This window comes from Balaenoptera musculus, chromosome 20 (genome assembly GCF_009873245.2).
Source record: "Balaenoptera musculus isolate JJ_BM4_2016_0621 chromosome 20, mBalMus1.pri.v3, whole genome shotgun sequence".
Taxonomy (NCBI): Eukaryota; Metazoa; Chordata; class Mammalia; order Artiodactyla; family Balaenopteridae; genus Balaenoptera; species Balaenoptera musculus.
Window position 1 is genome coordinate 37,887,847 of NC_045804.1, and position 23,763 is coordinate 37,911,609.

Genomic DNA, 23,763 nt, shown 5'->3' on the forward strand with positions numbered 1-23,763 from the left:
TTTAATTAAAGTGTATGGGGTTGGTCAGAAGTAATTATCCTATTTGGAGAAGAAAGAGGGAAAAAAACCACCTCAACAATTCTGGGTGGCAATAGATTTTAGAAACAACTTTGCCAATTTCTTGTTGTATGTGTGCATTTCCTATAAAAGGATCAGGCTGCGGTGGGGTAGAGTCATTGGTGGCTGTTTCCTAATGGCAAACAATGGGACACAGACAGGGTTTACGGTAACCCGAGTCGCTGTGTATGGCAAGCAACATTGTGCACGGCTCAGGGCTCTGATGCCAGGACGTGCGGTCTCTAGGGTGAGGGCAGGCAAACTCAGAAGTTTCTGTGTCTCTGAATGGTGAGGATGTAAAGAGTTCACAAATGGTACTTTATTAATTAACTTACTATTTGGAACATAAATGAGCTAGCATCTCTTTTTTTATGTCTTCCATTCACTGAGTTTCACTACCTTTTAAAGACAATCTCCCTGTTGTCTTTAAAAAACAAAAACAAACCAAACCAACAAACAAAAGACCCTTAAGCCATTATCTTTACTAACATAGCAAAGGGCTCAGTGGGAGACCTGGGCAGAAAATCAGTGTTTTAAGAGACTCTGAAACTCATTCAGACTCTGGACTTGACACAGGGCTCCCACAGTTTAGTCCAATGTTCAGATTGCAAGCGCCTTCCAAAAGCTCCAGAAACAAACGAGCGACACAGTAACGGCTGGAAGCATGGAGTGCAAATGCTCCCAGGGATTCTGCTGCTCGGCCTCTGTTTTAAGTGCACAGTGTACAATCTTTACTTCCATTTCTCCAGCTCAGGATGGCCCCGGGATGCCGCCTGGGTAGGCCTCCAGCTTTTCCATCTTGTGACACTGATTCTTCAGAAACAAGGCAGGCTCGTCCAGAGAGACAAGCAGAAACAGGATACTTAAGCCTAGCATGTTCTCTGCCTGATCAGCCTGCCCCCAACAGCAACTTCCAGCTAATCATTCTTTACAAGGACATCCACAAGCCTAGAAAGATGGGCTGTTTGAACTATAAGGAAATATCAGAAGAAAAAATCGGGTGACTTTTGCTTTTTTAAGGGCCCACTTTCCCTCTTATTACACACACTATTTCATTCTACTAGGGTTCTTACCATAGAGAGGACAGTAAATAAAGATGATCATGAATTTGATCAAATGCTTCAGTGCCTCCTCCCCTGGCCTATGAATGCACTCATTACAAATCAGCTGAACGGCTCATTGATTTGCCAGGAGGACAAGCAGACATACCCAATCGCTCAGCCAAGTGGATGTAGACGGGGTCCACCCGACGCATGGTTTTCACCAGATCCTTTCTGCGGAATTTGATTTCTACTGTCCCTTCTGGCTCCAGAACTGATCCCCTGGATCACAGAGAAAGGAAAGGAAACAAAACAGAAATAGAGGCACTTTAACGGAAGGAGACAACAGAATGAGGCCAGTTACAATCTGTGGACCAGCAAATAGCTTCATTATGGTTTTGCCCACCCACGGTTCACAGAGGGAACCCCAGGGAGAGAAGCAGGCACCAGAGAAGAGTCTAAGTGGGGTATGAGAAAGCCCTAGCAAAAAGCAATTAAAATAATTCTTATTACGACATCAGTCTACTTCCATCTCAAAAGGAGAGGAATACAGATTCCACCACCTACAGCTGATAAGGGTAACAGGAATCACATTTTTCAGAAAAAAAAAAAAAAAAAAAGTTGATGTAGCCGCAGAGGAACAGTCTCCATCACTCAGGCCATGCAGTGAGGGGGTGGCGGGGTGCTGACTGGTCCTACACACGGACGGCACCCTGCTGCTATGGAAATGACACAGGTTTCAGGGTCACTTCTAGTGCATACTAATGATGTTCTATTACCAGGAACTTTACCCTAAACACCTTTTTTTAAAAAAAAACTTTCTACATAAAAAAAAAAAAAAAAATTACAGCTAATGCTTACTCTGTGCATGGCACTGTTCTAAGGTCAATGTAAAAATCTTTATGACAATCCCATGCCCAGTCTATATCCACTATGAGGTAAGGTACTATTATCCCCATTTCACAGAGGAGGAGACTAAGGTACGGGATGTTAGGAGACTTGTCCAAGGCTAACAAGTGACAGAGCTGGATTTAAAACCATACAGTCTTGTTCTAAAGTCTGCAGAGGAATTGTCTCCCATTTGATATCAGATCAGGAGTTATGTTAGCACTTAAAAGTAATAAGCCCCTAAGTATAGAACGCTAGCCTAGTGATTTGACAATAAAACCACTGGACTCTCTTAAGCAGTTTTTGAAATAAGAGGCTGAAATTTTTGGGAAAAGAGAGACATAGGTGCTCTAATAAAATGATTGGATGTAGGAACCGGCATGGAAAATGTCAAGGAGATATGATGTGAGATTTACAAAAGGGCTGAAAACAGATTATGAAAGGAAGCTGGATTTGATCTGTTTTACTTAAGTGTTGCAGGTGCCAATGCCTAACAGAAGCTTGGGATTTTCTCTTGCAGTTCTCTTTGTGCTGCAAACACTGTGTTCTCCAGGCCTCCCCGAATGCCAGAGCGAGGCCCTGCGCTGTGGGGGAGAAGCTCTGGTCGGAACCACAGAATGCAGGTGCCGTGGTGCACCGCGATGGCCACCCAGGTCATTCCACAGACAAGGAGAAGCAACCCAGGGGGAGCGAGGACCGCTCCAAGTTCCTCACTAGTCAGCGGCAGGGCCTGGGGAAGCCCCCACAACTCCAGACTGACAACTCGGTCCTTCCGCTCCACCTCGCTTTAAGCTCCCTCTGCCACATACCTAAGAAAGAGATGATGAATAGCTATATCTGAACAACATACAGGAGAGGGTCTCTCAGAGTTTGGGGGTGCCTGGATAAAGGACTTCATGGTAAAAGAATCTGGGGTGGGGATCACACTGGGAAAGCCTGACTCCAGCCTGGTTCCCTTCTCATGCTGGCGGATGCTTTCTAGAAAGCCTATTTTTCTGACCTTGGAGCCCTCTGGGGGATACACAGATTCAAATAAAGGTCCCTTGGTTATAATGCTCTCCAGGAGGAAACCAACAGCTAGAGGATCCCCCAGAGGCAGCGAGTGGAAACGAGGAAGGAGCGCTACCTGCTTTCTCGGTCAGCATACATCTCCATGTGCCGCGGGTTGATGGTGGGGTCAATCACGACCCAGGAGCCACCCCGGAGCTCGGCCTGTGGAGGAATGTAAACCATCACAGGCTGCGAGCACTCCCGTAAGCCATCCACGATGTAAGCGCCAAACTTCAGCACTTGGTCGTACATATCTGTGGAGAATGAGACAAATTAGAAACCATGAAGCAGTGCTTCCGAACACTGTTCACATCATGACACACAGAGAAATAAGGCTGCTCATGGCCAGAGATGACAGGTCTGGGGGTGCAGCTGCCCCAGGTCCCGTTTGGCCACCCTGAAGACTAAAGCAATTGGTGTCTCCATCTGTATTCTATTTAAGACTACAGGGGATCTTCAAAAGCATGACAGAAGTGCACTGCCTTTCACCAGATTCAGGGTGCAGGCCCTATGGACTGCATATCCATTTTACATCCTCCCTGAATTTCTGTACTCAGGTTTCACCACATTAATTCACACTCGCTCTACAAATGTTGAGTATTTTTCATGTCAATATGTGATCTCTCTCACTACATTAAGTTTTCTGAAGGAACTATTCAAGCTCTTTTCAATTCTTCTCATGATACTTAGCATATGATAAGCCCTTAAAATGCACAGCTAACGGAAATGCATCCTTCAAAAATTTTATCTTCAAAAACTGCATCTTTCATCTTTGCATCCCCAGGGTCCTGTCCAGTGCCTAGAACATAGTTAGTGCTCAGTAAGTGTCTGCTGAATAAATGAGTGAGCACACGCATGCTTTGTAAAGAACACAGCGAGAAAGAAAAAATTAATTCTTTATCAGTTGCATTTTATCAGGGTACCAATGAGAAAAAAATTTAAGTGCATATGTATTTATTGGAACTATCACACAGCCACATAAAAAGAGGAGCCACCTCTTTCTTCTGATAAAGAGTACGCTTTGTAATCCCCCCAAGGTCAGGAGCAGCCTGAAGAAAAGGGACCCTTGGTGCATAAATAGAGTCAGTCCTTGGAAAGCAGGATCAGTTATTTATTTCCCAATAATTTATGACTTCTTCCCATTTCCTAGCTCACTGAAGTCTAAACACTGCTGAAGTTTTAGGTTTATGATTCCAGATGTTTAATGAGTATTGCAGTGGAACCACAATGGATCCTTTTGAAACACCAAATAATAGGTTCAACTGAGTTCAAACTTTCCTAACAAAGAGAGGATCTCAATTTGGAATAAATCAATCTGGAAACCCAAAGCAAAGAAGCATTTTTCAGGACCTTAAGAGCAAACCAAATAGAAATTGCTTTCACTGCAGTTACTGGCAAATTAAAACCTCTACCTTCTCCAAAGTAAAAATGGCGCTCTCTGTAGAAACCACGGGTGAGCGCAGTTCTCTGCAAGGCCTATGCCTTTCTCCATTGCTCCAACCTGGCTGGCTGGTCTGTGAAGGAATTCCAAAAACTCAGAAGTTGCCCCAGGAAAAACTCCCTACTCTATGTAGAATGTCAATGGTCACACGCTCTGTATATACGATCAGAACAAAGACATTTATTCCTTTGGGAGGAAAGCAAAGACCAAAAAAATTTACTGCTAATTACACAACTGCTGTATGAAGAGCAGGGAATAAAGGACTTTAAGCGCTTTACGCTAATTCCGTGGTTATGAAAATAATTGCTCAGTTCAAATTATTTTAACTAAATTAATTCTTTAGTGGATATTTCAACCAGTGCGACATAATAAAATAATTGTGTAATTAGCAGTACATTTTTCAGTGCTGCCAAGAGTACAGTCTCAGAATGAGTAACAGGAAGGAGTGGCTCTCAACCGTATCATGTGCGGAGAAGAAATGGGAGGTGGAGATAAAAGGAGAAAGGGAAACAACAGCAAATGGCACCCAAAAAGTCATTCTATGTGGAAAAAAAAGTAAGTTAAGAGGTAAATGACAGCGTTTGCAGCCTCTTCACTCACTTCTGTTTGTTAAAGACATGTCTACATCAAAATCCAGCTCTGTACTATGATGAACAGACCCAGCTCCCAAAAGAGGAGAGGACTTTATTCAAAATGTACTTCCATGTATTTAGTTAAAACAAAACAAAACAGAAACTTGATTTCATAGTATAAGCAAATTGTTTGGGATAGAGTTGAGTATGTGTGCATTTTATTTTTGTGAAATGGACTTTGGTCCCTCTTTTCATCTTCATGGCTAGCTAACTGTATACAAGGGAGCATGATTACATACACACACACACACACATACACACACACACATAAATCATTTAATCATCAGAAAACTCTTCTTTTTCTCATACCCAAGTGACAGGTGAGTAAACTGAGGCTTAAGTGAGTAAGTGGCAGAGTTGAGACTCTGAACCCAGATCTTTTTGTCTCTTAAGTCCACATTCTGCTACTTCGTTCTTAACCCATCCCTCTTAAGGCGAGGAAAGAGCATGAGGCTGAAGTAATCTGCTTTCCAGCATCTGATACAAGGGCTCAGTAAAATAAAAGCCAGAAAAGAAACTTGAATAAATGAGTATTTCTAAATTTTGCCTGGATTTCTGGTATGTTCAGAGATATCAGAACTTGTACTAGCAGCTCTGTGAAGGGCATGGATCCGACTGCCAAACAATTATCTTCAGGCCCCAAGACTGTGAGTAGAAAAGGGGCATCAAGCTTCATTGAAGCTGACAAGCTTGGGACTTGAAAACAATGCCTCCATCTAACCTGGAACATCAACATCCCACTATCCGAATCATCAAAACACTCCAAAAGCAACAAAGGCTATTAAAATATAAACAAACACACAAATTCTACAATCAACATGCTTGTACTGATTCACAGCTGCCCCAGACCACACATTCCTGAAAGGCAGGTTGAAGCGCTTGGCAACAATCTGACACACATTTGTTTGAAATCCCTTCATATTTAAGAGACAGAGCAAAAGCATAGCCAAGAGCAGCAGGGGAAGGGGGATCCCCAAGGGTTTAGGCTAGACATCAGTCTAGGGAACTGTAAAGCTATGCATATGCTGACTGTCAATTCTCAGGCCCTGAGAAACGCAATGGGAATGGAAAATACTGAAAGGTTCTTCCTCGGAGAGGGGGGAGCCTGCAGCTTTCTAAGCATTCTGAGCAAAGCACATCTGCATGAACGGTGAGCACATAGCCTTTCCAGCCTGTTCTTAGCACCCAGGCGCCAACCCTGCCTGGAGCCTTCATTGTTACACAACACGGATACACCACAGCAGCCGCATGTACCAAACAAGGGAGCAGGGCGGTAGGGTGTTTCCACAGTGCTCCGCTCTCTCAAAACTGGAACAGATCTTATTGGCTTGAGGCGAGATTATCTGTTAGAAGCTGAAGGTAAACATCAGGCATACACAAGCTGCATACACATAATGTCTCTCATGAGTTCATTATGGCCGGCTGACACTGTATTTCAACATCCAAGTAATCAGAGACTTTATAATAGACTTTCATTCCAGTTAAAGTTTTCAATAAATGTTTTTTATTGTTATTTATAACCTGTCCCAGGAAAAAATAATAAGTATAACATGAAAAGCCAACTGAGAGTGACCCTGTAGCACCAGCAGTGAGGCAGCTTAATATCACTGGGATTTGCATCCTATCAAGCTATTCATGCTGAGGCTGGGACCCTGGTGCTAATTTCTAGTAAATTTCACGCTTGATGTCTCCCTGTTGTGGGTCATTGCCGGTTCGTCTAAATAAACTGCTTCCAAATGGCTCTTCCATCTAAATATTCAGCCAGTTTTTATAATTTAATTTTGCATTATGCTGAATAGCCTTCCGGCCAGATAGAGCTCATTGGAAAAAAAGCACCAATACCATCTTGACATGCTTTTATTTATTTATTTATATTTTTACTGCTTGAATTAGACCTCCTAGGCCGACTAGTAAAGAGTTTTTTTTTCCCCCCTCCACTAATGTCAATTTTCAGCATAGCAAGAGCTGTCTCTAATCTTTTCCTACTCATTACACACAATTTTGGAGTCATTTTACCCACAGTGCAGTCGGCTCCTGGCTGTGTGTTTGTGTGCACTCAGGGATGGCATAATTGTTTATTTTCCCTCCCTGAATAATCCCCAGCCAGTATTGAAACCAAAACTGCAAACATCTCCCCAAGGGATATGGAATGACTCTCAGCTTTGGTCCCTTTACATGAGATAATACATAGAAAGCATCCTGGCCTGCATGTAAATATGAGAGGGGGGTGTTCCTCCCCTCCTACTTTCACACTGATCCCCATCTTCCCCAAAGCTTATTTGTCTTAAGTGATGTGTAAACGGATGCAGCAGCACCAAAATTCAGAAAACAGAGCTGGTCCTGCTCCACATCAGGCCAATAACTCATTTTTGATTAGGGACGGGGGGTGGGAGTGGGGTGGGGATGGGGAGTTACTATTTAATGGGTATAGACTTTATGTCGAGGATGATGAAAAAGTTTTGGGTACAGACAGTAGTGATGGTTACGCAACATTGTGAATGTATTTAATGCTGATGAATTGTACACTTACAAATGGTTAATAGGATAAATATTATGTTATGTATATTTTACAATTAAAAACCCGTAACTCATTTCTGAGCTCTTGCAGTTTCCTGTCACAATAACCCCAAAGCAGAGGGGCGGTAGGTGGATAATTACTTTCTCAGGAACCTAGATATTCTATTCTTGGGATATTCTAGTAGATCTGGTTCTGGCCCTAGGCTCTAAATTGTGCTACAGGAAGTAAGACAGATCTGTGTTCTCATTTTTTAGCTAAATGATCTTGGGAAATTTACTTAACCTAAGTCTCAATTTATGCAAATTGTGGATAATAATATAACTTACCCCTTAGAGGTGCTTGTTGTGATGATTATGTAAGATAATGCACGTAAAATGGTTAGTGCAGTTTCTGGTGAAAAGAGCTCAATGAATCTTAATTGTTGATGCTCTTACGGTTATAGGGCAGGCAGCCAATCTGGGCCTGAGCCAAAATATGTTGCAGAATTAAAGCTTCCCCTACCAGCGGCACATCTCAAACTTTTAGCTCTAACTTCGTTAGGACAAAATAGCCAGGCTGACGTCTCCTAAGTATGTCAGGATGAGTGAATTCTCAATGGCTCCCCAGAAGAGAGGTAACTAAGGAGTAATAGCACTGCATTCTCTCCCAAGCCTTAATGTAAATCTTACAGCCAGGGAATTTGGGATCAAGTGAAATCTGATGCTAAATGAATCTCATATACATAAATGAAAGGGATTTCAGCCACCGGCCCCCCCTACCCCGTATAGTATCATCCTCCTTTGAACACTGTGGTATTTTGTTTATACTTTATACATTATGGGTTTAACTTTCTGCACAAGACATTCTTCTTGACTCCTTCAGGCTTCAAGACTCTTTTCTGACTTACTTTTGTTTTCTGTGAAGTAGCTAGCTAGCATAGCTCCTTGCACATAGGAACTCAATAAAAATGTGTAGGATTGATTTGTTTAACCTATACTCTCAATATCTCATGGTATTTCCACTGATTTATTATCTTGGTCAAAAAGTAATTCACCTGGAATAGCTTAGGAAAGTATACAAACACTAATTTGCATGTACAGTCCACGTCTCCCCAAAGAAAGTGCAAAATGTGGTAGTTCTCCAGTAAATATAGACAAAGGGGACCTTTTCAACTAAAACAAAAAACAAAAAAAATCGCCCTACTCATCTACATTTGGGCAGGGAGGTTGGCCATACAGGCAGGGGTTTTCTTAGCCAGGTAAGGGAAAGTTGTTGGCATAAGGCTCTAACCTCTCACAGTTGATGACCTATAAAAGGGTAACTTCCCCAGGCTTTTCCTCCCTCAAAGCTAGAGATGCTCCTGCCGCAAGCTACTTCTGGGTGCCTTATTGAGAGTTCATTCTTTCACATTTTACATATCCTACCTCTGATCACTCTTTTCACTCCAGCAGTATCAACTCCTCCCTCCGTCTATTCCCCTAATCCATTCTAGAGTTTTCCCTGAGGAATAAAGTTGACACTTATCAGCACACTCATCCCCTCCCGGCATGTGGTCTCTGGCCTCCGCATGGCCACGAATCTCTGGCCATTGGAGAGAAAGCTTCACGACTCTTGAGAGGTAGTGTGTGTTTCCCTGAACCATTCACACGGAGGATTCTCAGTAACTGGCAGTTCTGGCACAGAGCAGAGTCTTTATAATAATGGTCTAATATGCTGGAGCCACAGGCCCAGGGCTGTTGTTGGATAATAATAAAACATATCACAAACTGCCACAAAGGGAAAGCCTCTGGTATAGAATTTGTTCGTTTTCTTCTGGTGACGGCTAATTTCGGTATCTATCTTGGTCATCATAGAGCATTAAGGACGAACACTAACAAAGAGTATGCCCAGAAAAGAGGGACAGAGACTAGCACAATTGTGTCTCCCCAGGACCATCAGAATAGTCCATCACTAACCTGTGAAAGCTAAATCAGCAGTCCACCTAGATAACACCTAGATAGCTCTGAAATTGTGTATGGAATTGTAAAAATCGAATTTTCCCATTCAAGTTACAACTCAGAAGATATCTCAGAGGGAGCATAATCGCCCAAAAACCTAGGCTGATGTGTTATCAGGACACTCATATAAACCCAGCATAAACCCTTCCTCCCCCCGCTGCCGTGTTCAAGGGAATCAGTGACGCCCCTCCAGCCCAGGGCCAGGCCAATCACCTTTCATCCCACCAGAGAAGCCCCTCCAGTTGGCAAAGACCATCAGAGGCAGCCCTTCACGGTTGAAGTCCTTGATAGCCTGATAGGTCTTAAACGCAGAATCTGGGAACCAAACCTGGCCAGCCTGCTGGATTATCTATTAGGAAAAGCCAAAGAAGAAGACACAATTAACAACACAGTTTGAAGGGGAATCTCTCCAGGGAGAATAAAGTTTTACTGTTAAAAACTCAAAATCAAACCAAACCAAAGTTGTTGTTCATCAAGAAGATCATCCTTGAAATAAAAAAGAAGAAAGGAGCCTGGCTCTTTGACTTTGTTAAATACTCCTCTTCCTAAGTCTTGATTCCACCACCCACCCCTCCTTAGTCCAAAGGGGGAAACCTTACTGCTTCCAAGGGAAGGATGCAGCCTGAGGCATCCTCCTTCTAGGCTTCCCAGGGCAACTTTAAGTGACTTGACCACACAGCTCCAAGCAAGCCCCCTGGTCAGGGTCTCCACGTGCTCTCACCTCTGTGCCTGGTACAGCTTCCCTGTACTGTGCTTAGTCAGCGGCGCTTGAGGTAGCCCTGCTGCATAAGCTCCTCTCGTCTCCCCGACCCCTTGTCAGGCTGTGAAGACTTAATCCACCCTTTTGAAAAGGATGGGACTTCCCTGGTGGCGCAGTGGTTAAGAATCCGCCTGCCAGTGCAGGGGACACAGGTTCGAGCCCTGGTCCGGGAAGATCCCACATGCCGCGGAGCAACTAAGCCCGTGCGCCACAACTACTGAGCCTGCGCTCTAGAGCCTGCGAGCCTCAACTATGGAGCCCGCGCACCACAGCTACTGAAGCCCGTGCGCCCAGAGCCCGTGCTCCACAACAAGAGAAGCCACCGCAAGGAGAAGCCTGCGCACCGCAACGAGAAAAGCCCGCGTGCAGCAACGAAGACCCAACGCAGCCAAAGAGAAAAAAAGAAAAAAAAAAGGATGGGCTGTGGCTTTCACATTTGGTGTCGGGGCAGACTTCCTTATTAATTCCAGTAGGAGCTCTTCCACGAGTGCTTGGAGAACCAGGACCAATGGGCCCTCAGCATCGTCTCAGCTGCCTTTCTAGAAGACCACATACCCAACAAAAGAAGACTGTTTTCTAGCAACAACAAGACCACTGTAAAGGCCCATTTAATTTTTCAGGCAGAATTTAGCTTGTGGTCCATTTCGAGTCATCTTAAAAGTAAGCTCGGGATGGTCTGAAATCATTCAAGGCTGCTGACTGCCCTTTCCTCTAAATTTGGTGGTTTGCAATGCTCCCAACATATCCACGGTTCTGCAGAGGTGGAAACACAGCTCCAAGCATGGGCGCTCAGGGTACTTGAGGTGACCTACCTTGGCTTCAGAATCCAGGTTTGCAGGATCAGCTGGGATACTTAGTTCCACGGTTCGGGTTTCCACGGCAACTACTCCCACGGGTATTCCTCCTAGCCTGATAAAAAATGAGCCACGTAAGAACCCAATGTATGTCTACATTACAGCTAGTCATTTATTTTCCAATCCTACATCAAAACATTGATGGAGGGGGATGTGTAAACAAATATAGAGTCGGGGGAAATCTGACTTTTCTGGGGGTAAAATGTTACTCTACAGATTTGGTAAAAATGGTAAATTTGGTAAATATGGAGGGAAACTGCATATTTACCAAATATGATTGGTAAATCGTAACTGGTAACTGATTCTGCCCTCAGAATCACTCCTATTCCCCACCACAGGATAAATTCAAACCAAGGGTTGTACCAGGGGAGCCTCTGCATTTAGACTCAACAGTCTAGTACGTGTATGAGATCTTGTACACACACAAACAAACACACACACACCATCACTGTGGTTGCCAAGTGAAATTTCTCAGTTCACGCTACAGCATGTCTTTGGTGAAGATGAAGGGGAACAGTCTGAAAGGCAGTAGGAGCCTGAAACTTCATTGCTGGAACAGACCTGTAGTTTTCTATGGAGTATTGATAACGTGGTTCCTGGTAAGATCTGAGGGTACAGTAGGTCCCACACATTGGGCGTGTGGATGGGGAGTGTGCAGGTGTGTTACAGGGATGGTGAAAAACATGTGCCAAGTGTAGGGAGGTGGTTGAACAAGCCCTTAACTTTCTCTTCCGTTGGAAAAGAGCAGTGGGACAGGGTTAAGCTTCAGAAGTCATCTTGGTTGAATAGGTGATCTATATTGGAAGGATATATTTAATCTCCAAGCTCTGTTAATTTAAAAAACTGTTCAGGAGCTCAAAGCCTCTGCATCTGTACTCCATGATACCCTCCCACACTTGGTCCTCATAAAGATTTCCTAGTAAAAATCAGGAGGAGAGCGAGAAAGTGAGTGTGAGCGAGCCTGCAAGGTACAGGGTGAGTCCTCACTCTGGAAAACGTGATTCAATCTTTACCTTCTCAGCCGCATTCCTTGGGGTTGGGGCTGGAACGGGTTATAGTCTCTCACTCCCCACAGCATCTCCATAACAAACTTTTCCATGAAGGATGGTCTTTGGTTGTTACATTGGCTACTGGAAATGGATCCTTGTCATCACAAGAGGCCTGACAGGGGCCTGAGTGGGGACCACCCACCCCCTTGTCACTTGCCTGCACTGAATCAGAATCAAAAGCCCTCTAGACAATCAGACAACGAGCAGAAGGTACACAGGAGGGTTTAGAAATATTTCTGTTCACAATGATTAACAATCCAACTGGAAACTTGTAATTGCAAAAGCCACCCTAAATCGGTAACTTATAACTTATATATTAGGGCCCATGTGACCTAATAAAGAACATCTTTATCCGAGTATTACAGTTATTTATTGAACTTGAAAACAGCTCAGAACAACTTCTGTTTTCTATTATATTACATATAAATTTTATCAGGCTAGCACATGAAGATGCTACATCTTGTTTTATAGTGTGTCCCTGGACAAGGTGCCATGGAATAATAAAAGACAATTTACAGCCAATAGCACACATATTCCAAACATACATACCAAAGATGAGTTTTGGCAGCTTACAGTAACAAGCCCAGAAGAATACATTTATACTTATTTCTCGAAATGCCATTGCTTTTGAAAGAAGCTGGCTCCATTTGTGTTTTATATACTTGTGAGCATGTGTATGTGTTTGGAGTAAGAAGCCCAGAACTCACCAGATGGAAAGAAAGAAAGAAGTCAGAGTGAGTGTCGCAATAAACAATGGCAGAGCTAACCACAGCCAAGCTTGACTGATCTTGCTCACAGAACAGTCCCTGTTCTTCCAATCATAAGTGTAAAGCATTATTCTCCTATTTCCCATGGGAGGATCTTAAAGACCTTAACAAAGGTCTGGCTTTCTGAGGCTTAAAATCGGTCATGTTTTTTAAGAACAGGAAAACTGAAGCAGAATGGATAAGACACACAGTCTCAAAAAAGTTGGTTCTACTGTCCTGTGAAGACTCTCTATAACAAACCAGTAGGTCCTGAGTGGGGGGCTCTCTCCCCAGTGGGAGTTCTGCCAGGCACAAAGAATAACCCTCACTGGGACTCGGAAGCCTGTGGTGTGGCAGAAGCCTGGGAGGCCAGAGAAGATGGGAGCTGGTCCCTGGAAGTCTCGGTCCAGGCAGACTCTAGGCTGAGTCTTACTCAGAGCCCCAGTGAAAGATCCTGCCTGGTGGGATTTGCCATCTGATGGCTCCTGGTCACTGGCAGCACAAGGTGTGCTGACCTGCTGGACGGAGAGCACCACAAAGCCTAGAATTATTTTCGAGGCTGGAATCTAAATCTCAACCCAGTGTGGCATGTTTGAGAATCTTGAGCAGGTGCCACTTTTCACCAGGATAAGGAAACCTGATTGCCCCTGAGAGGAAGGTGAGCTCCAGATGTGGGTCCCCGGGGCGGCGAGTCTCCGAGGTGCAGAGCCAGATTAAGATCAGCCTCGGCAGGTGCTCGTTACGGCGAGTCTGGCAGATTATTTCATGCAGAGCTCGTTGTTGAGTGAAGCACTTCTTAGAGTGGGTATTAAAATTTAATAGAAACTTTAATTTCCCCCTTGAAAAATAGAGGTATCCCTGCAACCTATTCCAGCTTATTTTACCCACTCCTGTTTCAGGTAAATTTTTTTGCAATTCAAATCTGACGATAAGCCAGTACAGTGCATTTGTTACTTGAATAATCTCAATGCCATGAAGGAACTTCTTCCAGTTACACAGATCTTTTGGGTGAGTTACAGAGAGAAGTAGATGAGTCTGATTCACTGGCCATCTACTCCTGAAAGAAAATGGCCTTTGGGGGATAGAGTGGGGGTCACTGGTGAGCTATGGCTATTGTGGTTGGGCTGTACAGCCCCAGAGAGCTTTTCTTTCGGTATTATGAAAAGGAAATGTTGTCAAAACCAGACTTCAGATTAAATGCATCATTAGAGTGACACGCTAAATGACCACTGGGAACCAGTGCTCCAGTTATGCTGCCTTGGGCATGACTATAATCCAGTATTCTGAGGAAGTTTAGACAAAGAGAACATTATTGGAAAAAACCTATACAGCCCTTTCTTTTCTTGTTTTTAGTTGGGAGGAAAAAGAGCTTCCAAAACAAAAGAGCTCTTACCTGGCTCTGCCAACTGCCACAGTCTGTGCCCAGGGCTGCATGATCTCTGAGAAAGAGCCATAGTCAAAAAATCCACTCAACCACTGACCTTTCTGGGCTACAGAAGGGAAAGAAAGAAAACAGAAAATTAAAATGGTCAATTCATTCAAAATACACTGGAATTGGCAAATTGAAGGTTGGATTTGGGGGGTTATTTGTTTTTAAACGTATTATAATAGATGGAAACATTAGGCAGCTGAATGTTCATCTGCCTTCAGACCTCATCTCCTATTTCATTTGCTAGTCTGAATAAAAAGAATCATTTATCAGCAAAAGCATCATTTATTGTTAAACCATGGGGTTCAGCTAGCAGAGAGAGTTTGCGTCTTTTAAATAAATAACCTGGCTTTTTTCAAAACACCACAAACATTTGTCAAAAGGCAGCCAAGTCATTAAAGATGTTTTCAAGATGTGTATTTCTATTTTAAAACTTAGCTTACAATTTTGTTTGATTCCAATGATTTTCTTTTAATGAAAAGCTGAAGACAGCCAAATGATAAGTATTAATGATCAGAGGAGGACCCAAATTTGAGGAAAAGAAAAGGGACTCAGCTTCTCTGCTAGAAAAGCAACAAGATACATCCGCTTTACTTACTGCTCACAAAGTATAATCTTACTACAAGAAAGGGCCATGCCTGTATACTCTTGATAGGTATCAAAAATACAATGGTTCAGATGAACACACTTAATGTCATTAACCTCCTTTGTGCATAGAATTTCCTTCACTGGCAAGACACATAAACTTTCAACATCTTAGTTTAAGAGAAACAACTTCTGGGCTTCCCTGGTGGCACAGTGGTTGAGAATCTGCCTGCCAATGCAGGGGACACGGGTTCGAGCCCTGGTCTGGGAAGATCCCAAATGCCACGGAGCGACTAGGCCCGTGAGCCACAATTGCTGAGCCTGCGCGTCTGGAGCCTGTGCTCCGCAACAAGAGAGGCCGCGACAGTGAGAGGCCTGTGCACCGCGATGAAGAGTGGCCCCCGCTTGCCGCAACTAGAGAAAGCCCTCGCACAGAAACGAAGACCCAACACATAAATAAATAAATAAATAAATAAAAATTAAAAAAAAGAGAAACAACTTCTGTTCCACAGGTATCCATGTTTGACCAAGGCCCCATAAAAGCTTCTGCAAATAACTGTTTCCTGGCTGCCCTCTCGGCTCATAGTTTCTCAGCAAGTCTTCTAATTTGAACACGGCCCTCCGCCCCCTAAAAACCCAAGCCCAAAACCAATTAAAAGTGGAGATCCGAGCAAGCTAACCTCTGCTGACTTAAACAGGATGGAGAGTGTTTTATCAAGACTCAACTTGTAATTACTGTGTTCTACATTCCTTGCCTCTATGGCCCCAGTGTAAAATGTGATCATCCATTTCAAAATTATCTCTCTATCATGAGCCCAAAGCCGATCGTTTAGATTCTGGTCTCGTGTTGGGCATCAGTTTGAAGAATATCATGGCACTATCTCCTCTAATAAATGACTTTAACTTTTCACCTAGAAGATATCTGCTTTAACTTATCACAGGGAATCATCTGCTTTCTTTAACGCTTCCACTAAATTAAAATCTGAAGTCACTCGATTTGGGAGCGAGTGTTAGCTGCACAAGAGACAGCAGGATGAATTACTAGGGAGTCGATGAAAAAATATTATCCAAAACCCAGAAAACTTAGTTTATCACAAATTCATTTTATTCTGTGGATCTCATTAATAATAGCCAGGATAATGCCCATCTACACACACACACACACACACACACACACACACACACACATCTGTTCACCCCATGAAAGAGGGCTCAAATTTTGATGAAGTTTCTATACCAAACTTCTAAGTGCATCAGGATATTGAAATTTTAACTTTATATGCTTGGATCATTTGATGGTTCTTACGTGAATAGTAATGACTTGGAACTACAGAATTCATTTCAAAATGGAAATTTTTTTCCTTTAAAACCCCTCCTGTCTTATATGTTGATTGACAGAGGGGAGTCATTAGTGGGCTATGGCCATTGCAGGTGGGCTTTACTGGGCCCCCTCAAAGAAGAGCAGGTCATGTTCAATTCAGATGTAGAACTTAGAAGCCAGCTAACATGGCACCCCATAATTCCCAGGAGAACACTCACTAAGTCTTGTTCTGAATTCTGCCAGAAAAAGTCCTGAATTTTAAGGCTGATAGGTATCTTAGGTTCATAGTTCTTATTATAAATCTTGGTATCAAAATGAGAGGTAGGGAAAAAGATTACTACGGTGATTTTTCTGGTGATGTAAGAAAAAGTATTTAGTTTTATTAAGATTAACAAGAAAAGGCATTGAAGACAACAGGTAACATTTTAAATTAAAGTCAGCCCTCCTCTGGTGATTTTTTTATACTATCTATAGTTAGGCTTCAGATTAAGCCCAACTCCTACGTATTAGCTGTTGAGACCTTGCCCAAATCACTTAACTTCTCTGAGCCTGTAAAATGGTCATCTCTTCTTATCTCTGAGTAGTAAGTCCAAATAAGATAGTGTATATGGAAGTGCTTTACAGGCCCACCTGGCTTAGTGGGTGCCCACAAAGGTTTATTAAGTCTTCCTTATGAAGACTTCTTTCTCTTTCAACAAAATCACAATGACTCTTAAGTTTAAGGAATTATCTTCTGCATTCCATTCTTCTTTTAGATATAGCCCTTTTGGGAGGAAATAGTTGCAATAAACATGGAAAAAAGAACACTTTCTCAAAAAGCCTAAAAAAAATAGATTCAAAATGTAGCAGGGGGATTTGGGGCTTCACAAAAGAACTTCCCGCTAAATAAGGTTTGTTAAAATCGCCAAATGGACAGACAAACAAGAAATGTACATTTGTCTTACGTGCAGTTACCTCTTTTTTTCCCTCTTTTTGTTTTTTTTGTTTTTTTTTAAATTAATTAATTTATTTATTTATTTATTTTTGGCTGTGTTGGGTCTTCGTTTCTGTGTGAGGGCTTTCTCTAGTTGCGGCGAGCGGGGGCCACTCTTCATCGCGGTGCGCGGGCCTCTCACTATCGCTGCCTCTCTTGTTGCAGAGCACAGGCTCCAGACGCGCAGGCTCAGCAATTGTGGCTCACGGGCCCAGCTGCTCCGTGGCATGTGGGATCTTCCCAGACCAGGGCTCGAACCCGTGTCCCCTGCATTGGCAGGCAGATTCTCAACCACTGCGCCACCAGGGAAGTCCCCCCTTTTTGTTTTTTAAGTTTGGTAAAATCAGCCCCAAGACAGAGGGATATATTAGATAAACATGGAGGGAGGGCTTGTTCTTACTCCATACGGTTATCACATTAAAAGCTCTGCACAGTCTCTTCATGAATAAATAATCTTACAAAGCAACCTTACATTAATAAATAAGGCACAGATCAATACTATTACCAAAATCATATGAGAAGAAGGGCGCATGCAGGGTGGGTGCCCAGCAACAGCTTGCTGGGAAGAGTGCAGTCACACTCTATAGTGAAGGGTCTCAAAGACCTTTTCCAAAACTTATCTGATCAATCTCTGTTTATAGAGACTAGATGGTCAAAGATTCTGGTCCTGTAATTCTATGACTTTATGGCTTATATTTAGCTGTTTTAAAGTCTTTGCACCCATTAAATAATAAGTGCTCTAATAACAGAAAAGAAATGTATTAATGACTCCAGTGCTTATGACTCAATGGCTGATTTCATTCATTTTTCATTTGTTCTCGAAGGATTTTCTATTTTTTTCTTCAGAGAGCTGTTTTTCAGATTTCCCTCATTTCCAGGTACTTCAGTGGCTCTGTTTTCTTTGTCATATACTATTGTGCAGGAATTGGTTAGTGATTGAAAGGAAGACTGGAAGTTTGAGGGCCAGGGTGCCACAGACCCTCAAATGTATACATACTTGGGTGGGGACGGCCTGCCAGCATCCATCGAGGATCATATGGAGCCTTTGTGGGAATAAACTCGATGACTCTATCTATAGGATCCTTGGAATTCAGGAGAGGAACTGAACTGTGTACACTCTAAAAGGGGAGTGGGGGGGGAAAGAGCACAGCGATCAGTGAACAACTCCAACTCAGCAACAATCGTTATGGACAAAGACAGCAGGGCCCACATATGGAGTCACACCCGTTAGTCCCAATCATCAGCTAGAAGAACCCTGATCTCGAGCCAAGCCCTGAGGAACAGGTACAGCTCTCAAGTCTCATGTAGGAGCCTGGCAGAAAGTGGGGCATCCTGACTCCTGATTTCAGTGTGCCCAGGCTCTCCGGGAAGCTCCCCAGAGGGATGGATACCTATTACAAAGGGGAAGACCCACAATGAGGAAGAAGCCTTAATAAGCTGGGATCTGAGCCCAGGTAGGACACGAAGGCTTCTGTGGCTGGAAATCATCAGAAAGGGAACTAACCAATGAAATCCAAAGGCATTTTAAAGGTAGGAGGCAAAAGATGGCTTTACGAAAAAAAAAAAGAAATCAGTGGCTTCCAGAGAACATATCGTAAAAAAATCCCTCTACCATAAAACAGTCACACACGCAGAGGCAGTGAGCTCTGGTGAAAAGGCTGGGTGCTATGGGCTTCCTCGGTGCTGGAAGGAAGGTGGGAGGGCTTACCTTCGGCATGTAGGACAGCCAGTGCAGGACAGTGAACACCCCTTCAAAGTCATCACAGACAGTGCTGTGGGTCACCCCATTGTTGTGCATGATCTGGATGCCCCCGAGCTGGTTATTGGAGGTGTATACTTCCCTGCCGAGGACCTAGAGAAATAAACAAGAGAAAAGACATTCGTCCAGACAGAGAGAAAGGCAGTCTATTTCATAATTCCCACTAAAATGGATTCTTTTCTCCACAAGACAGAGTCCAGCCTCCGTGGGTTGTGATGAGGGACTATCTGGACCTTTGTCCTAAAAAGAAAACTTGGAAAACACAAAAGGCTTTTCAACAATCACATATTCTGTTGCAATTTAAACACCAGCAAGCCTCTCTCTCTCTCTCTACTAGCTACCACAGATGCGTGTGGCATACTTGACTCTGAGCTGAAATCATGGCAGTGGGTAAAGCTGGGACCCTGAGACACAGGCTACGTCATCGCCTGCAGGCCCGGCCGAGCTGCTGCCTGTAGGCACAGTAGAGGGAATGTGCCTGTCTTTTGACAAGCTCAAGTGATGAGTCTCAGTTAAATAGAAACACCGTGAGGTTTGGATGCCTCATTTTTTAAGGGTTAATTTTCCCCTTTACATTTGATTTTTAAAGCAAAATCCTGAAGCAACTCATGACACATACATGAATGAACCCTTGAGCCGACAGTCCTCTTTGTGTGCTGGGTGCGGGGTAGTGATTTATACCCAAACCTGCTTCTCCTGCGTCCTTCCCTCCCAAGGTTCCAGGGAATTCAGGGCCTCGATTCCCTGGTGTATCCATCCCTGGAGGAGTTTAACCCTTGTGAGGTTGAAGGGCGCCTGCAATTGGAAACCATAAAGTTTCCTTAAAAAAAGAAAAAAAAAAAAAAAAAAAAAAAAAAAGGAAGAAAAAATATTCTTCGACTTGGAAATTGTAGGGTTTCTTTTCCCCTTGAAGACTGGTTAATAACTTCTTTCAGGGAGGGAGGTTGTCCGACCCAGCAGATGGACGCTGGGCGGCCTGTTCACTGACTGTTGCAAACTGCTGAGTGCGTAGTCATTGCCAGTCATCTATGGTAGCCCCGGAGAGCTCTTAACGGTTGTAGAGCGCTTACTGTATTTTACCTTTTCTTTTCCCTTTCCTTCTTTAGAAAATAACCACAACACAAAATTTCTTCCTTACTTTTATTCACTTCCAGTCTCTGGGGAGAAGCGAATAAATGAAAGACCAGCAAATTCTACCTGTATATTTCCATCCTGCCCCTTCCTGTTAGGAGCTGGTTCCCCTGCATGCTGGGCCAGCCCCAACATCAAGACCCGCCAAAGGCTGAGGAAGGTGGTGGCCAAAGCAATGACCTCCATGTGACCCAGCTGGCCTTGGTTCCATTTAACTTCAGCTAGGAAGGATGGAAGAGACTCTTCTGAAAGGAATATGGGAAGCAAAATGGCTCTCGGATTACTGCTTTCCTCGCAAAGGAAGCACAGAGAACAAGCCTTTGCAGGCAGCCCTGAGCTGAGTTACACACCAGCAGCTCCTTTGAAGGAGCCCCCAGAACCAGGGAGGCCGTATCTGACCACTGGGCTCCCCTCCGCCTCTCGGTCTGTCTTTCATCTCAGCCCAGGCGCTGCGGCTCTTTTCTCATTCTCCTGCTGTCTCTTTCCATTTGCCCTCTCCCTGACAGATACACTGATCTCTCGGTCACTCGGCTTTCTGCTCCGCTGAGTCCATATTACTAATAACACCTCCGCCACGGCCAGTTTACCTCATGAAGGCAGGAGCACATCATTACAAAATAAACTCATAACTTTGACATTCTAGCAAATACTCGCCGTTTGTTATTTTTATGGCTTTAGTCTTTCTAACAGGCAGAGGGCATTACATACCTGTTTCATTTCTATCTTTAAATGTGTGCACACGCACACTCGCACATGCATCAGGAAACAAAACAGAACGAAAAACCAACCCCAAACAAATGTCCAAAGCAGTCAGATGATGGGGGACCCTGGCGGAGGCAGAAACCCTGTCACTCAGGGAGGCCGCGCTCTGATCTGGCTCCGGTTTTATGGATGTCATAAACCTGATGGCCCACAACTGGTCCTTCTGGGACAGACGGCCTCTCTGCCAGAAGTCATTCAGTGCGATCAGCAGTATTTTTAATTATTAAAATAAAATTGGAAAGGGGGAAAAAAAAAGGAGACACTGTGCTGACCCTGAATATCTGATACCCACGATCTACGTCAGGAGCCCAGAACTCCTTACTGCCTAGAAGAGAGAGCTGGGGCTATTTTCTGCTCAGAAACGCTATTTTCTTTCCCATGAAACACTGTCTCTAATACTTGATAACATCCAACCACTTAGAACCTCACACCTCCCCAAAATCAGTAATGAACCCATCGAGGACAAATTTCAGAAAAAGGGACTGAAACAGACCAAGAGATGCTTAGCTGTTCAAATACACCTTCCTCGGATGTCTTTGCCCCTTCATTTCAAAGAGGAAGAGAGCCTCTAGAACTGGGCTACTCCTGGAGGCCCCCTCATCTCCCCATTCTACCCCATATTCTTACAAACTAATAGGAAACAGACTTGGAAGGAGCAAGAGTTTAATAACTTGGCATGTCTTCCCTTCACAAGTGGAACCTCAGGCTCTGACGTGTTGGCATTGTTCTGAAAAGGCGGTAGTATTTACACATTTCTTCTCCTCTGGGTTCAGAAAGAAAACCAGCGCTTACCACAACCAGGAACGTTACCCTGGGCTAAAGAAACGTTTGTCATGTAAGAGGATTCATTTAACTGGGGAATTAAAGATAAAAATTATAGGACAGACTAACAGAGTATCCGAAGAGCTCTCTCTGATCAGCCTCATCATATGAGGTAGGGGGTGAAGAGGGGAAGGACACACAAAAATGAAACCTGCTTCACTAACCACAAACAAATGCCAACAATCATAGCTACTTAACAATCGGTGAAGAGAAAGCAGGAGCCTCCAGTTCATCTTCAATGACCATATGTTTGGAGCATGCACCAGTAGAATGAGGGCACACACAATAGCTCCTGATTGATAGGGATCATTGCTGACTCAAGTGGTTTTAATGATTTTAGAATACTTCACAACAAAAGCTCCAACTGCAAAAGCAGAACCTGGGCGAGGACAAAATCCATTCTGCCTAACTCTGAAATGGTCGCGCTGGAACAGTTACGCTAACCCTGATGAGCACTGAGGAAGGCACGGTAAAGAAGCCACATAGACAGAACCACTGTTTTATTCTTCAATCTACTGCCCTACCACTCTTCTATAGAAAAACCTGGGGTAAACAACCCTCATTAACATAATATTTTCATGAAGTGGGCAAGCTTCATTCACCAATTTTTTTCCAACTTGGACATACGCGTTCTTGTATAAGTCAAGTTGCTTGCCACGTTCCAGTTCCGAAATTATTCCTCTCACATTTTATACTGCATGATACAAACTTTTAGTTTATCTGCCCAACAAGCATCAATAACCACTTAAACATAGGAACCACTCAAACAGAGGTGACTCTGATGAGGCCCCACTCTGCTGCCCCCAGGTCTAAGTGGAGAGGCAGTGCCATGCAATGCTAGGAACAGGCACCATCTCAGGTCCCCTGCTGAAGAGGGCCCACGCCGCAGGGCTGAGCCTGAAAGAGGACCTCCATTCACTCTCCATATAAACTTCAGCCTCATCCAGCACTTACAGCTGGCAGACCTGGGAATTAAGAGCGCTGCATACAGCCAGTGATTAGCAGAACACAAATGTGAGAGGCTCCACGGAAGATGCTACATAGCCTTTAGAAATGCTGAGATACACAGGAGGTACAAATGAATGCAGCCATACATACATACGTGCAGAGGCCTTAGCCGCCGCCGCTGCTGCCCCTTATCTAGAGACACTGCAGACAGCTCAGGTTTACCACAGCTGACAGGCAATGAAAACAGTCTAATAGACCGCCTGCTCTCGCCCTTAAATCCCTTTTTGGAGATCAAGATAAACACGTTCTTCCCTTCCCCAGTGCTCCAGACATTTGACTGAAGTGGCAGAGCATTGTGAGGTTTTGTGCAAATGAAATCAGTGTGTAATACTGAATGAATGTAGTTATTTACTTGTCAGGATATTTGTCAGCACACAGGCACTGAGATTTCCAAGTTTCATAGATGTAACTTAGCTCAATTTTTTTTAAAAAATTGCTTTTGTCCTGATATATACATTATGTTGGGGACCTTCCGAATTATAAGCAAATATTTGCAATCATGTGCTGAAGATGTGAAAAATAATGATGCATATCGATGGAATAAAAAATGAATTCTGCTGCTTCCCTCCCTTTATCCAACCTTTCCCCCTTTAAACATTCCTGATGGGTCAGTTAAAGAAGCAGGGAGTACAAAAGTCCTCCTGCATCTAAGAATTAGGCTACACAAGCTGAGTGCTTGCTGCAATACTCCATCTCATTACAATATTTCTATTCTCCAGAGGATTTGAGGAGGGGTTTTGTAAATTTCCTCAGCAACTGTCATCACTGGACTTCATCCATGATTCTAGATATTAAAGTCACTCTGGGGACCTGTCAGGTTATCAATAAAGGTTTGGCTAAGGCAGAAAGAGAGAGATGAGAAAGAATAAGTGGGAACACGGAAGAAGTATTAAAATGGGAACAAAAGAAAGGAGAAAGGATGAGAGAGGAAAAGGGAGGGGGGGAGAGAAAAGAGGAAGGGG

General features: G+C 43.7%; 1 protein-coding gene across 2 annotated transcripts in view; it reads right to left on the reverse strand.

The window, feature by feature from the left end:
• The window catches only part of ACACA (acetyl-CoA carboxylase alpha), a 268,738-nt gene that overhangs the window by 23,162 nt on the left and 221,813 nt on the right, over positions 1-23,763 (reverse strand). For both annotated transcript variants that reach the window (XM_036835516.1, XM_036835517.1), the window contains exons 46-52: positions 19,028-19,171; positions 18,317-18,437; positions 14,405-14,501; positions 11,175-11,271; positions 9,816-9,951; positions 3,112-3,289; positions 1,267-1,379 (exon numbers count right to left, since the gene is read on the reverse strand). In XM_036835516.1, coding sequence (XP_036691411.1) covers positions 1,267-1,379; positions 3,112-3,289; positions 9,816-9,951; positions 11,175-11,271; positions 14,405-14,501; positions 18,317-18,437; positions 19,028-19,171 — 886 coding nt within the window. The remainder of the gene's footprint in view (positions 1-1,266; positions 1,380-3,111; positions 3,290-9,815; positions 9,952-11,174; positions 11,272-14,404; positions 14,502-18,316; positions 18,438-19,027; positions 19,172-23,763) is intronic.